Source organism: Budorcas taxicolor, chromosome 5, assembly GCF_023091745.1.
Source record: "Budorcas taxicolor isolate Tak-1 chromosome 5, Takin1.1, whole genome shotgun sequence".
Classification (NCBI taxonomy): Eukaryota; Metazoa; Chordata; class Mammalia; order Artiodactyla; family Bovidae; genus Budorcas; species Budorcas taxicolor.
Window position 1 is genome coordinate 55,068,002 of NC_068914.1, and position 16,392 is coordinate 55,084,393.

General features: G+C 33.7%; 1 protein-coding gene across 1 annotated transcript in view; it reads left to right on the forward strand.

Moving 5' to 3' along the window:
* The first annotated feature begins 1,631 nt into the window (after positions 1-1,631).
* The window catches only part of PTPRQ (protein tyrosine phosphatase receptor type Q), a 236,614-nt gene continuing 221,853 nt past the window's right edge, over positions 1,632-16,392 (forward strand). Inside the window, exons 1-8 of the mRNA XM_052639801.1 lie at positions 1,632-1,685; positions 2,026-2,137; positions 2,818-3,044; positions 5,420-5,489; positions 11,074-11,273; positions 12,367-12,616; positions 14,552-14,680; positions 16,019-16,165. Coding sequence (XP_052495761.1) covers positions 1,632-1,685; positions 2,026-2,137; positions 2,818-3,044; positions 5,420-5,489; positions 11,074-11,273; positions 12,367-12,616; positions 14,552-14,680; positions 16,019-16,165 — 1,189 coding nt within the window. The remainder of the gene's footprint in view (positions 1,686-2,025; positions 2,138-2,817; positions 3,045-5,419; positions 5,490-11,073; positions 11,274-12,366; positions 12,617-14,551; positions 14,681-16,018; positions 16,166-16,392) is intronic.

A 16,392-nucleotide genomic window follows, 5' to 3' on the forward strand; every position in this document is an offset into this window, starting at 1 on the left:
AGAGCTGGACATGACTGAAGCGACTTAGCATGCACTAGCGAGATGGTTACATTATAACCATTAAATAAATTTTTCAAAGGAGATAAAGAAAAACCATTCTAAAAAAAAAAAACCCCAATACACTAGGAAATTGCCTGTTAAAATATGTATTTTATGCAATGTGCCTTATCAGTTATATTAGGAAATGTACAATTCAATATTTAAATATATAGATTTTCAAATCACTTCTGGTGGAAAACAGAGTGTTAAAATGATAAACGGATTTCGAGGAAGAGTTCCAGACTCCTTTCTTTTGGAAATGGTGTCAGAGTGGATCTGTATCAGGATGTTTTTCACATGCTTTGCTTCATAATCTCCCTCCCCTTATATTGTTTGACTGGAATCTGTACTAAAGATAAGAGTGCAAACCTGATTCACTGGCAACCAATCCAAAGAACTTTATGCAGAAAACTCCCTGCAAGTAGGTACAGGCAGCATAAACAAAACTTTGGAAATAGTGAAAGAAAAGGTAGAAAAAATATGGTTGCAATGGCTAGGACAATTACCAGTTATTGTTTAAAAATTATCTTGTTTTCATTTCCAATATGAAAACTTTTCTTTTAAAGAAACACCTAACTAAACATTCATCAGAAATGCTCATCTTTTAAAATGTTTGGCATATTTTGTTATTTTTTTTTGAATTATTTTCTGTTTGATAAATATCCAGGTAATTGCGTAAGTATTTTGTACCTACTTGTTTTTAAAATGATTTGATTTTTTACTTAGAACATAAGCTTTAAAAAACAATCTGGTCAGCCAACAGATTTTAGTAGATAAGGAATATCCCAGAAACAGATACATAAGTTGATATATTATTTCTGATAATTAAACTTAAAACTAGATATTTTAAAAGATATACGTGCCTAACACCTGCAGAGGGTTAGTGAGAATGTAAAGGCTCTGACACTTTCTAACAGTGTGGTTGTTTTAAAACTTGGCCCTTAAACCTTTGATTTTCCTTTTTCCTTTGAAAGTTTAGGAGAATAACTCTATTCTAAACCTCTATTTTTCAATACCAGAACCGGAAAGACCCAGGAAACTTAAAGCTTTCAATATTTCTGCACACGCCTTTTCTCTGCACTGGAGCCTACCCTCTGGCCACGTGGACAGGTTTCATGTGGATCTTGTTCCTGACAGTGGCTTTGTTACTATCAGCGATCTTGGAGGTGGAGAATATCAGGTATTGTTTTCATTATCATACTTGGCCAAGCCAACTTGTATTTTATATTTAGCCCAAGTAGGAAAGTTCTTTATGAAACTCATCCACCATGAAAACGTCCTTCTTTGAGCCTCTTTAAAAGCATAAGATGAAGACAAAAACACTGATGCCGAATTGATGAGTGTAAGTTTCAGTGTTGGTGGACTGTTACCTTAGCAATGTCTGGTTTTTTTTTTTTAAGTCTACCCTGAACCTACAGCCAACCATCCAAGGGTTCATGAATAATTTAACAAAGAAAGGGCAGAGCTATTGAGTAATCCAGGCTCATTAATTGTGCACTTGCCAGGAGGATCTGTCTTTAAATCATTAATGCAGGCAACATTTCTCTCTAGAGCCATCAATGTGATTCGACTGCCTGAAAAATGTGATAATGATGGGTTTTCTTGTCATTTTTCTTTTACTTTTTATTGGAACTTCAGAGACACAGGTATTTTACACACACTCTTAAATACCAGGGCTAATCAATGGACTATATAGATTTCTTAGGACTCTTAAATAGTTGTGACAGTGAATTGGGGTTGCTAGAAATACTGATTTAGTCTTTGATAATGTAGTATGTTTTGTAAGTTTTTACTGCATGTTATTTGGTAAATATTTCTGCTATAGCAAATGTATATTTTTACAATAATAGGAAACACATTGTGAGAAATAGTACAGAGTTATGCAGTAAAGTGCTAACTTTACTTATTTGATTGTGATAGATTTATTGTTTGCGCTTTCCTGCATTTCAGAATTTTTAACACGGTCGTCTGTTTTTGGTGTTTTAGGTTGATGTTTCTAATGCTGTTCCTGGTACACGGTACGACGTTACCATCTCTTCAATTTCTGCTACAACATATAGCTCGCCTGTTAGCAGAACAGTGACGACAAATGTGACAAGTAAGTATATGTTTTCCATTTTCTTTCTTTCTTTTTTTTTTCACAAAGTATTTGGGCCCTTTATAAATCTATTGGATGGGACTATTTGCATTGGCAATATGTACACTTAATGCATGAAAACAGTTGAGTAATTAAAGCAAAATGGAAACTTAAGAAAGTGATCTGTTTAGAACCTGCATTCTGCTGGTTCTTTATCTTCCTTTACTTTCAAAGAGCAAAGATAATTTTTCCATTCTTGTTTGTGAAATGGTCAGAGACACTGTTAATGGTAATAGTTAAATAATACAAAACCATGAAAATAAACTCACTATACTTGCTCCAAAAGAATTATTCAGTTTGTAAGGCTGGTTCTTGTTTCCTTAGTGTTTATGTATAAGCCTTGCATCAACTGAGTGTTTATAAAAAAATGATTTGGCATTAAAACTGTATTTGGCATGTAGTATTTAGTAGCATTCCATTTTTCACATTCTTATAAAAGAATGTTTTTGGTATTCCCCATAGCATTTAATCATTTTTTACTCTTGGTAGCAAAGCTCTAGGGAAGATAAACTTACACTTACGAGACACTTAGTCTTTGGGAACCTTAAAAGTCTACAGTTTGTAAATATTTTTCTTACATATGTTTGTGAAAATACAATAATTGATTGACCTTATAACAACATGCATTTTTGGAAAAATAGAACCAGGGCCTCCAGTCTTCCTGGCGGGGGAAAGAGTCGGATCTGCTGGGATTCTTCTGTCTTGGAATACACCACCTAATCCAAATGGGAGAATTATATCTTACGTTGTAAAATATAAGGAAGTTTGTCCATGGATGCAGGCAACGTATACACAAGTTAGAACGAAACCAGACAGTCTGGAAGTTCTTCTTACTAATCTTAATCCTGGAACAACATATGAAATCAAGGTAATTATTTTGTAAATAGTATTAAAATATTTCATTCATTTTAAAAGTGAAGGAGTTTTATCCCAACAGGTCAAGCTTTTGCAGCAAGAGACTTGAAGAATGATCATCTGAATCATGTCCTCATTGCCCATCTGGGCTTTTAAAATTTGAACAAATGTTATAAGCTTTATGTGTGTGTGTGTTTATATAATGTATCTATTTTAGAAAGCATTAGTTTGGTGACTTTAAAAAAATAAAGTTTAATAGGTTTTACAAGCACATATACTCTACTTTTAAATCAAATTTTTAGTTAGCTTTGTTATTTTTCTCTTAATCTGCTTATATTTCCATGTTATTATAATTTGGGATAATGGTTTGAAGGTTTCTAAAGAACCAGTTTCTCAAAGAACAACGAATTCAAATTGGTTCCATTCAACAAATATTTCCTGGATGCATATGACCTCTTTTATGTTTAGAAAAAATTTATGCCTTTACAGCACTAAATATACGAAATCTAAGAACACTTTATTAAAATATTAAAGAATAGCATGCAAAAAGCAGTCTTTTGTTAGTTAGGCCATGTGAAAATGTTTACAGTTAAGAGATGTGGTGATGCTAGTGGTAAAAAAATCCGCCTGCCTATGTAGGAGACACAAGGCGGACTGCAGTCCATGGGATCACCAAGAGTTGGATATGACAGAGCAATACACACACGCGCGGTATTTCCAGGGGATAGGAAAGAATACAGGCATTTTCTCATTCCTCCCTATTTTCAGTATAATGTCAATATGCTCTTTAGTCTCGACTCAAGAGAAAAGCTGTGTAAATATGTGATCATACATAGCTGAGATGACCATCTAAATGGAAGAAATGATAAGAAAGAGACACTTGCCTGTTTTTAAAATCTAATTGCAAGTATGCCCATTTGCAGAATCAAAATCAATAATAACAGGAGAGTAGGCATACCAAGAGTAGGCACCCCCCAAATATTAAAGAAAAATACAGGCTTTTACTTATGCAGTGGTAAAAATCAAAGATTTGATGGCTATTTCTCTGCAGAAACATGAGTTAAAGAGTAGGCAACCTTTTTCTAACTGACACCTGAAAATTATTTGGCACAGATATTTTCTATCATAAGCTCACATATTAATTCAAATTAATTTATACATTAAGATATACTATTCAAAATAATAAAGATTATCTTTTAATGTGATATGAGAAGCTGCTACTGATAGAAAGGAAATTTAGCCAACCTCATTCTGCTTAGATCTATTTTTACAGAATTTAAATTTTTATTCCTTTGAATTCTCTTATTTCAGGGCTATAGGGAAGACCCTATTCTCTTTTTCACCCCACACTTTATTAACCACTGTTGTAACTTTTATTCTGTTCGAATATATGTTAGCCACTGCAGAATTTCAAAGGGCATTTGACATGGTGCATTTGATACCTTCAGATGTCAATATCAAATCTACATGATATGGGGAAAATCCTGTTTAGTATTTTACATGTGTTATTTCATTTAGTATTCAGAATAATCTTATGACATAGATATATTGTTTCCATTTTAAAGTAAAGGAAAATAAGATAACCTTTTTATCTGAGAATTGGTAGAGCTGCAGTTTAAACCAAGGCTGTCTGATTCCAGTTATAGCATTTGTAAAAGCTTAAGAATTCTCATTTATGACAATTTCTCTGTCTGTTCTAGTGTATTTGACTAGATGTTTCAAGCCAAAATAGTTTCTATCTTTTAAATTCTAGAATATTTAGTCTAAATGATTACCTATTTATTTTTAAAAGTTGCCTAATTAGATTGTAAACTCTAAAGTCAGACACTGTGTTTATGGTCTCATGTTCATTACAGAAATAATCATGGTGTCTTAGAGTGAATATAGTAGAAAGAAATTGAGCTTTAGAAATAAACACAACTTCAACTGAATTCTGATACTGCCACTTAGTCCTGTGATATGGGGCAAGTTACTTGACCTCTCTCAACCAGTTTTCTCATATGTAAAATATTGACAATAATTCCTTGTATTTTGATTATGTGGATAAAATGAGATATGTAAAATCCCTAGTCATTTTCTGAGTATACAGAAGGTGCTTTATAAATAGTAACTGAAATTGTTATTGCTACTAATAGACATTAAACTTGATTATTAATTTCTCTATCAGGAATCTGAGAAATCTGTTGATTAAGGCTATGTTGCAGATATTCATTTAAGGGAAATGGAAATACTGAATAGCTCTATATTTGCTTCTGCTTCAAGAGTATTGTTAAGAATTAGAGGGGAAAGTATCTTTATTGTTATCTAATGGACAAATCAAAGTTTTATTATTTCAGTCTCTGTTTAATTAGAGTATAAAGCTTGTGTAATTTTTGTGGTCTATTCTAGGTTGCTGCAGAAAACAGTGCTGGCATTGGAGTGTTTAGTGACCCATTTCTCTTCCAAACTGCAGAAAGTGGTAATTTTCCTAAATCATTTATTCTGAATTAACTTAGTTAAGAGTTTTCATCATTTAAAATAAATAGGGATATAAACAAAATCTGGCACTAAAATGCATAAAATTTTCAACAGCATGGTCATTAAATTACTTTTAGAGTCTTCTTGGATAGTGAATTTATTAATTAAAACATATATTATTCTTTCTGATGGTAAAAACACTAAGTGTTATCTTAGAAAACTTAAAAATACCCCATAATACACACACACACAAAAATGAAAGTTATCCATGGCCCTGTTATATAAAAACATACATTTCTGGCTGATCTTTTTTCTCCTATGAGTATGTCTTTGTGACTATATATTAGTGAAAATAGGCTTGTGCCATTTGTGCAAATTTGCACCCTGCATTTTAAAATCAAATCAGAAGTATTTTTATGACATTAGAGTTTTGGAAACATGGATTGTAATGGTTATCATATTATTCCATACCTTGCAGTCATTACCAAACCAACTTAAGCTACTTCCATTTTCCCAGTGACTGAGAAGAAATATTTGACGTTATCCTTGATTGTAATCAATCAGTTCAGTTCAGTTCAGTTCAGTTGCTCAGTCATGTCCAACTCTTCACGACCCCATGAATTGCAGCACGCCAAGCCTCCCTGTCCATCACCAACTCCCGGAGTTCACTCAGACTCACATCCATCGAGTCAGTGATGCCATCCAGCCATCTCATCCTCTGTCGTCCCCTTCTCCTCCTGACCCCAATCCCTCCCAGCATCAAAGTCTTTTCCAATGAGTTAGCTCTTCGCATGAGGTGGCCAAAGTACGGAGCTTCAGCTTTACCATCATTCCTTCCAAAGAAATCCCAGGGTTGATCTCCTTCAGAATGGACTGGTTGGATCTCCTTGCAGTCCAAGGGACTCTCAAGAGTCTTCTCCAACACCACAGTTCACAAGCATCAATTCTTCAGCGCTCAGCCTTCTTCACAGTCCAACTCTCACATCCATACATGACCACTGGAAAAACCATAGCCTTGACTAGACGGACCTTAGTCGGCAAAGTAATGTCTCTGCTTTTGAATATGCTATCTAGGTTGGTCATAACTTTCCTTCCAAGGCGTAAGCGTCTTTTAATTTCATGGCTGCAGTCACCATCTGCAGTGATTTTGGAGCCCCCCAAAATAAAGTCTGACACTGTTTCCACTGTTTCCCCATCTATTTCTCATGAAGTGATGGGACCGGATGCCATGATCTTCGTTTTCTGAATGCTGAGCTTTAAGCCAACTTTTTCACTCTCCACTGTTACTTGCATTAAGAGGCTTTTTAGTTCCTCTTCACTTTCTGCCATAAGGGTGGTGTCATCAGTAGTACTGTATAATCAATCAATAGTACTGTATAATCTATCAAGAAGTCCTTCCAGAATTATATCAAAATATATCCTGAATCTCACCCCTCTTGTTAATCACCCTATATAATCTATCATCATTTCTTGCCTGATCATTTTAAAGCCTCTTCTTTGGTTTTCCTATTTCTAGCTTACCTGCCTATAGTCTACTCTCCCCACAAGAGTCACATCATCTTTTGAAGCAGAAGCTAGACTACCGTTATTTCTCTCTTCCCAACATGGCTCCTGTCTCATTCAGAGCAAGAACCTGTCCTTCCCATGACCTACAGTGCTCTGGGTGCCCTTAACCCTCGCTGAATCATTTCTCTCTATTCTCCATCTCCCTCCATCCACTCCAGTCACAATGAGCTTCCACCTTAGGGTCTTTTCTCTTGCTGTTCCTCCTGCCTGGAGCACTCCTTCACTAAGTTATCCACAGGCGCTTCCTCAGTGGCTCAGCAGATAAAGAACCTGCCTGCAGGGCAGGAGACACAGGTTTAATCGCTGGGTCGGGAAGATTCCCTGGAGGAGGAAGATGGCAACCCACTTTGCAGAGTCAGACGTGGCTAAGCAAATATCCACAGAACTCTCTCCCCAGCTGATGCACATCTCACTTTACCTTTCCTGACTATACCTTCTGAAATAACCCCTGTTTCCTGAGATCCAGCTTTATTGCCAACAAATTAATTTTTCTCCATTTGAATAACTTGACGTATGACACATTTACTTGCTTTTTATTGCATATATTAGCCTAGTAGAATATAACATTTGTGATAAAAATAAGCTGTTATGGAATGGAGGTAATTTAGTTAGTAATTTGGCTGTTTATTCATAACAGCAAACAGAACCAATAAACAGAAAAACAGTTAATAATGGCATCTCCAATCAATAGCAAATATTTTTAGTGAAGTTTATCTTCTAGTGGGATAAGATAAACAAATGGGTTACTAAGTAATAGACTGAAGTGTTACTTGCTCAGTCGTGTACAACTCTGAAACTCCATGGACTGTAGCCCGCCAGGCTCCTCTGTCCATGAAATTCTCCAGGCAAGAATATTGGAGTGGGTTGCCATTCCCTTCTCCAGAGGATCTTTCCGACCCAGGGATCGAACCCAGGTCTCCTGCATTGCAGGCAGATTCTTTAAACCATCTGAGCCGCCAGGGAAGCCCAAGAAATAGACTAGAGAAGTGCTATAAAAAGTTTCTATAATTTTATATAACTATAAATATTTTGTATATTTAAACATAAAAATCTTCCAGCAGTTCATTGCCAAAGGGATAAACTGAAATGGACCCTGTTTATCTCGGGAGGATTATGCAGTTGTCAGTGTTAAAAGAAGCATGTGACAAGCTTTATGTCCAGTTCTTATTTGAGACCCCATTGAGAGAAGTGGGTGAATACACACTCTATGCCGTACAAAGAATGAAGGGAAAATTCTAGAGTTTCTTTAAAATTAGAAAGTAATGATTCTTGAAATCGTTTACTGATATTGAACCTACTTATATTCAGATTATTAGCACAACTGAAAATTGAGGAAGTTATTATTTTTAAGATTAAATATTCATTAGGATATGAAAGACAGTTTATGACTTACACTTTAAGGGAAAATAATTGGAATAATTTTTGGATGACTTAACAAATAGTTTGGTCTTTTTTAAAAACACTCATCTTGGTAAAGCCTGGTACATTATGAGTTCAGATTATGATTTCAACTTGACAGCACTTTGAACTTTATAGATTTTATATTCTGCTAACTGACATATTTCTAGAGTCATTTTCTCTCTCAGCAAATTATGATTGGGACAAACTAAAACTCTAGGTTGGCAATAAACCTGGAACAGGAGTTTCATTCTGTTTATGACTTGCTGTGTTTTCTTGGAGAAATTACATAATCACATAATCACTCTTACCTTATCATTTAAAAAAATGTTGAGGTTAAAATGTAAATCTAAGTTTAGTTAGATCAGTTTCGTCCATTTTTTTCCCCCAAAGCCTCCTTTTAATTATTTATGTTACACAGAGCTCAAATTTAATGAAAATTTCTGTGGAATAAATAAATTGCATTTATAATGATTAAGCCAGAAATAATTTCTCTCTCCATGAATAAAAATACTCCTGAAGTATTCCAATAGAGTTAGCCCAAAATACCATTCTAAGCTGATATTACATCCACAAGTACAAAATCTCAACTTTTTAACTTCCCATGCAGCATTATTTCAGACAAATGTAGAATTTATTTTAGCTTTAAAATATTAGAAATATCCCTTGTAGCTTCATTTTTAACTTGATGGATCCTTAGTAATATAGGAAAATTCTTTATAGAAGTCTCTGTATTTTATTTAGAAAGATTTTTTTCTGGTTCAGGAAAATGTATGTTTTGTAGAGTGTACCTTTTGAAAAGTTTTAGTTAGTTTCACATACTTGTATATTTACTTGTTTAGCTATGACCTTATCTGAAATATTATGTGACTTTATAAATAGAATTTTTTGATCCTTTAGTATCATATCTTTACTTGGAGCAAGATGGATAAATTCCCTCTATAAAAATCAAGAGATGATGGGATTTTGGTACCTAAAAGTCCAGAGGTAGAAACTAGAATATTTAAAGTACAGAAAGACCTGTCAGCTACAAAAAAGAGCCAGAATTAGTCTTCAGACACCATCAAGTCAAAAAAAGATTTTACTGGGGCAAAAATAATGTAAAGTTAATATGAAAACCTCTTTTTCACGAAATGCTTTTTAACAGATTTAATTAATTTTTATCTATTATATTGAGTTTGCTTTAAAAGATATTTTGAAATCATACTTTGGAATTTATAAAGTTTGGTTATCTTATAAATTCAAATTTCTCTACACTTGAGCAGATTCTCATGATTGCTAAGGCCGATTTGGAAATGTGCCAGCTTGTATGCAGTCTGTTATTAATATAAACTTCAGGCATTTTTACAAAATTTACATACTTTAGACAAAGAAATTTAAAACAATGATTAATATTAATGGCAAAGGCTTTGGTTCTTATAATTCTATAGCATCAGATATTTGACAGACTTTTTGTTTTATTATATTTTATCTGCCCAAAAGAAATTTTAGTGCTAAATCTTTAGGATTAGAGACTTATCTTGTCATTGTCCTTCTTAAGCTTTAATTCCATTGATAAATTCCCTTGAAGAAAAAAATTTCTATCCATTATGTCATCCATTATTAATGATTAGTCATCATCCCAAATTGTTATTATTTTGCTGTTGTTAAAATGTAGCTATTGTCAAGTTTCTTATTTACTACTCTTTAATTCATATCATTCACATACACCTCTCCTTCCCAGGGTCTAACTTTCTTATATAATTTATATGGCTTTCATTTTCAGATCACATCTTCATATTCCTCTCTACAGTGTACACCTAAACTCTAGTTATTTGATTTCTTAATACTAGGCATGTTTTATCTCAAACATCTTGTATTTTTTTTTTCTTTCGGCAGTGACTTGCATGGTTGTTTTATATTCTAAAGGACATTGATTATTTACTTTGTCAGTTTCCCACAGCTAACCTTGAATTAACAGCCATCCCAATTAAAATAGCCCACAGCTTATTATTATGCAGATTACTAATATTTAATAACAAGGTGTCATGAGTTCTGATGAAAGTTGATTTTGAGGGTGTATAAAGGTTAAAATATAATAATCACAACCAATTGGTGGTATCACTTTATATTAGACACTGGTTATTTACTTACACTCCAGATGTGATTTTTGTGCAAATGGTTGGATAATTGTTTGAATTTGCCACTTCTTCATTATCTAAGAATTTGCTACTTCTTCATTATCTAAGGAATTTACATAATTCCAAAGTATATCAGATGGTAAGATAATCATTATTCAAATTTGTATAACCACAAACAACTGTTGATTGAATATTTTTCAGACTTATTTGAAATAGTTTATTGATGGATTTATTGACCTATTAATCCTGAAAAAAGCTTATTTGCCTCTTAAACACAAGTCTGTGGGCCCAATTTCTGGTTTGTTATTTTAGGCAAAATCAATTCAAAAAGTATACCCAAATATATATTTTAAGAAGCATTACCCAAATAGATTTTATCCAATGTATTACATATTTAATTTTATATAACATGGGAATTATAACATCCCCAAATTATATAAATGTCATTCTAAGTTGTATAACAATATTTTTCTTCTCCTTCAACCCCTTACACGTCCCCAGCTCCAGGAAAAGTGGTGAATCTCACCGTCGAGGCCTTTAACTATTCAGCAGTAAACCTGATTTGGTATTTACCTCGGCAACCAAATGGCAAAATTACCAGCTTCAAGATTAGTGTTAAACATGCCAGAAGTGGGATAGTTGTGAAGGATGTTTCAATCAGAGTAGAGGACATTTTGACTGGGAAGCTGCCAGAATGTAATGTAAGTCTCATGGAACATTTTCTATGTCTCAAAAATTTTAGGTAAATTACATTTTGGAACTCCCGGCATCTGGATACTATGTATTTCTCTGAGCCACCAGGGAAGCTCGACTATGTATTTTACCAAAGTGATTATTAGCTATTTGATTACTTACAGTATCGTACTATATACACTGGACTATAGTCAAGGTAAAATAAGAGTTTCAGAATTCAACAGTGAGATATAAAACATCCCTTAGGGAGCTCTGGAAAGACGTGATAGGTATAGCATTTGTGATAGGCCTTGGAATAAGTAGGTGATTGTATGAGGGCGGAGGATACTTTATAAGCCTTAAAGTAGGAAAGCATAGGATATCATTGGCAAAAAGAGGATACTTCCATGTGACAAGATAGGAAGGGAACAAAATAGTAAAGTTTAAATTTGTGGAATTAGATTGTTTTTGTTGTATATTATCTTTAGTGAAGAATTTGTTACTACTCTAAGCACTGATGTGAAATCCTTGGAAGTACTGTAATTATGCTTTTTTAAAATTAATTTTGGTGATCACTATGATACTATTGATGAAAAGACAAGCAAAATTACTTTTTAAAACAATGGAAGTCACAAATATTTTTAATTTAGATATATTTCTAATATACATAAACACATACCCACATGTTCTTTTGGTGTTATCTTTTGAATATTTATGGGGAAAAATGATCATAATAGTAAGACAGTGATGTATGTTTGAAATTTCACCAAAGGGGAAAAAAAATTTATCTTTTTGGCTCTTAAATTTTTACTGTGGATTTAAAAATTTTTTAATAATCATTTTGCTGTAGTTATACCTTTATTCAAAGTCACATGAAATCCTATTTATAAGAAAGATTAAGGTATAAATAAACATATTCTATTCTGAAACTGTGGACAATGGTATTAACCATATAACTGTAGATAATAAATGGGTATAATTAAAATCTAGCAGATTTATCTATAGCTATAATGAGTAGTACACACACAAAATAATATTTGTAATATAAAGAAAAAAATGAATCACAGTTATCTTTACCAAGTGATACATTATTTTCCCATTTATGCTCCTTTTATTTACTAGGAGAATAATGACTCTTTTTTATGGAGTACAACCAGCCCTTCGCCAACCCTGGGGAGAGTCACGCCTCCACCACGTACGACCTATTCATCTAGCACGTTGTCACAGAGTAAGATTAGCTCTGTGTGGAAAGAGCCTATCAGTTTTGTAGTGACACATTTGAGACCTTATACGACGTATCTTTTTGAAGTTTCTGCTGTTACAACTGAAGCAGGTTATATTGATAGTACGATTGTCAGAACACCGGAATCAGGTATGCGGTTTTTTTTTTTTGGTAGGAAAAAAAGTTAAATTATTCATAGAATAATCTTTCTTTCTTTTTGTTTTATTCATGTAGATCTTTTTGTTAAAGATCTTCCGTCTCTTTCAGTAACTTTTTTCTCCCTAATAATGGATAATAGGCATGCCATTTGGAGCATCTTCAATTTCAATACTCTTTTAAGATACTGACATAAGCATCTAAAAGAAGAAAGGAGATTTGAAAGAAAAGATTCTTGAGCTAATAACCATGCTCCTAAGGTCAGCTCTTATGATTCTGTGACCTCAGGAATTTTTAATAATTGCCTCTGTTCGTCTGCATTTTACATTATCATCTGATGATGACTTCTCTCACTGATATTGCTGTTACCAGATGTGGAGATAACATCTGCAGTAGCAGAAATATCATGTGATTAACATTCAGTATCAGATAAAAACAGTAGTTAGAAAATGCCTACCTACCTGCATCTTCTCTGTACTGCAGTTTCTTTATGTGATGAATGGAGACATCGTCATTGTGGATATGGTGTTAGTACTAAATGAGCATTATTAGATATTACTACTACTAAATTCTAAGTATATACTTCTAGGTATAGTATTTGTATATTTAATTATATTATGTAGGCTGTGCTGTGCTTAGTGGCCCAGTTGTGTCCGACTCTTTGCAACCCCATGAACTGTAGCCTGCCAGGCTCCTCTGCCCATGGGGATTCTCCAGGCAAGCATACTGGAGTGGGTTGCCATGCCCTCCTCCAGGGAATCTTCCCAACCCAGGGATCCAACCCAGGTCTCCCACACTGTGGGTGGATTCTTTACCGTTTGAGGCACCAGAGAAGCTGAAGAATACTGGAGTGGGTAGCCTATCCTTTCTCAAGGGAATTTTCCTGACCCAGAAGTGGAAATGGGGTCTCCTGCATTGCAGGCGGATTCTTACCAGCTGAGATACTGTTATGTCACTGTATTACACACTGTAAGACAAAATATATAGTAGCAGACATTCAGTTATGATTGATAATTTTTAGGTTACTGGGCATTATTCCTGGTAGGGTAATTTCACTAAAGCATAGTATTTTTTTCTGATGACTTAGGTGTTAGGTCTTATCATTTCATTACATGTAAGTGTGAAGGTTTTTTACCTTGATTTAAATAAAAATCTCTGAATAAGACCATTTCCTCTTCCATACTCCTTACTTCTTATTATGAGAAAAAGAAATAATTTCATGAGAGTCACACAAAGTGAAATTTGGTTGACAAGAAGTTTGTTTCAAAAAATATTTGGAATGTTTTGTTTCAATTAAAGATGTTTTAAAATATTAGATACATGTATGAAAAATAGACCTCAATGGACATGAATTGGAGCAAACTCCAGAAGATAGTGAAGGACAGGGAAGCCTGGCATGCTGCAGTCCATGGGGTCACAAAGAGTCCAATATGACTGAGTGATTGAACAACAACAAATTAAAAACAGACTTTTAAACATCATTATTATTTTTATGTCACCAATATTACATTGGAAGGTAGGTTATAAATTTCCTTGCAGAACCAAATACAGATACATTCCGAAGGCTGAGTTACTACTTTGGCCCTTCCCCCTATGCACAGCAGAGGGAAAGTGTTTATTAAGCCAGATGCTCAGGGCTTATTGATACAATACATATTAATACATATGCTTCAGGACAACATAACTGTACAAAGAATTGCATAGCAATGAAACACCCTGTGCAGTCATGTACAACATTAAGTAAAAATAGTAATGGTTACAAATAAGAAGTTTAATGATCCACCATTTATTTGCATTCTTCAATTATAGCCTATTTTTTCTTTAAGTTGAAAAAATCCTTTGATGTATGATATTTTATTTTTTCTCTGATTTTGTATTATCTGTATATAATAAGGTGCTTTTAATTCATTTTTTTCTCTATAATTTTAGTGCCTGAAGGACCACCACAAAACTGTTTAACAGGCAACATTACAGGGAAGTCCTTTGCAATATCATGGGACCCACCAACTGTAGTAACAGGAAAATTTAGTTACAGAGTTGAATTATATGGGCCATCAGGTAAGTCTTAATCAATTTTATGTTTATCTTTTGGAGTAAGAATTGTATAAAATATTTTTACTATTTTCAAACTTTTTAAAAAGTATTGAACTGTTTTTAAAAGACCTTAGCAATGTTGAAACTCTTAAAACTTTTGTTTAAAGTCGTAAATAAGGATGGTAAAGCCTTGTCCATGTTCCATATTTCATGACAAAGGGCTGAAAGAATGAGAGAGAATCCTTCAAGAAGAGAAACATTAGAGGAGATACATTTTTTCAAATATTTGATCAGGAGGACCTTGACTTGCTCTGATTGCAAATGTATTTATGAAGAAAAATGGGCTTCAGTTATATTAAATCAGATTTCTGCTTAGAACAGAGAAACCATTTCAAATAATTGGAGGTCTCTAAAAATAATATGAGCAACTTTATAGTGTAGTGAGGTCACATCTTTATGAAGAAGCAAGAGCTGGACATCTACTTGTCAGATATTTTGAGGGCTTCAAAAACTATACTAGTGGAAGTTAAGTAAGCTCTATAATTCTTAATCCAAGATTTTATGGTTCTATGAAAGAAATTTATTTCAAATAGTAATGAATAACATAAATGCACATATTGCCATTTATTTGAAAGAATGGAAAAACAGACAAAGGTCCAAATTAATCATTTTGAAATTTCTAGGACTCTGTCATGAATCACATGAGTAACCTTTATTTCTCATCCCTGAGTACATAGTCTCAGACAGGGCAAGGAGGAACAAGGAGAACACATATCATACCTGACCACCTAGTCACTTGAGGGCTCTGGGGAAAAAGGAATCAATCTGTCACCACCCTTGAGGAAGATCTACAGGGAACAGAATCAATGGTCTCAGGGGAGAGCTAGGCTTCAGTTACAGCAAGAAGGGGGAAAAGCTATTCAGAAATAAAGTTGAGGATTTAAGGAATTTTGATGATGGCCCAGTTAAGAAATTTTGCTCAGAAACTAAACTACAGAACATTTCTAAATATATCTTTTTAAATTTGAGTATGAAACAGTCACTGTTTTTATATCGGTAAAACCTAACATATACCTTTAAAATATGCCAAAAAAAATTGACAATTCAATAGGGCTTTATATTATATATAAGTAATTTATATAAAAGTAATTTTAAACACGAAATATTTCTGGTTTTTTTTTCCATCTTGGTAAAATTGACACCGGTGCAATTCTAAGTAAATGTTTAACATATATTCACTTTTAAAATTGTAATAGTGAATGTCAGTGCATAGGTTAACACTTCAGTTCCTCTATACTTAATGTAAGAATGGTTACATGCTTGAAGAATACATAATCCATAGTTCTGTTTTGCTTGTTGTAGGTCGGATTTTAGATAACAGCACTAAGGACCTAAAGTTTGCATTCACTAATCTAACACCATTTACGGTATATGACGTTTATGTTGCGGCTGAAACCAGTGCAGGGATTGGACCTAAGTCAAATATTTCAGTATTCACTCCTCCAGAAGGTAAGAACATCTCCTCTAGTGTGTGAATGAGAACTTTATTGAATCTGTTAAACATTGCATTAGAAACTATTTGGTTGATATTTATCTAATTCATGTTATTTCCTTATCAGATAACTACCTAGCACATTCTGAACATGTGTTCCTCAGAACACTATACCCATAGCAGGCCTCATGATAAGACGGATCATAAATCAAGTGAGCATCACAGCAAACGTTGCCTGCTGTGT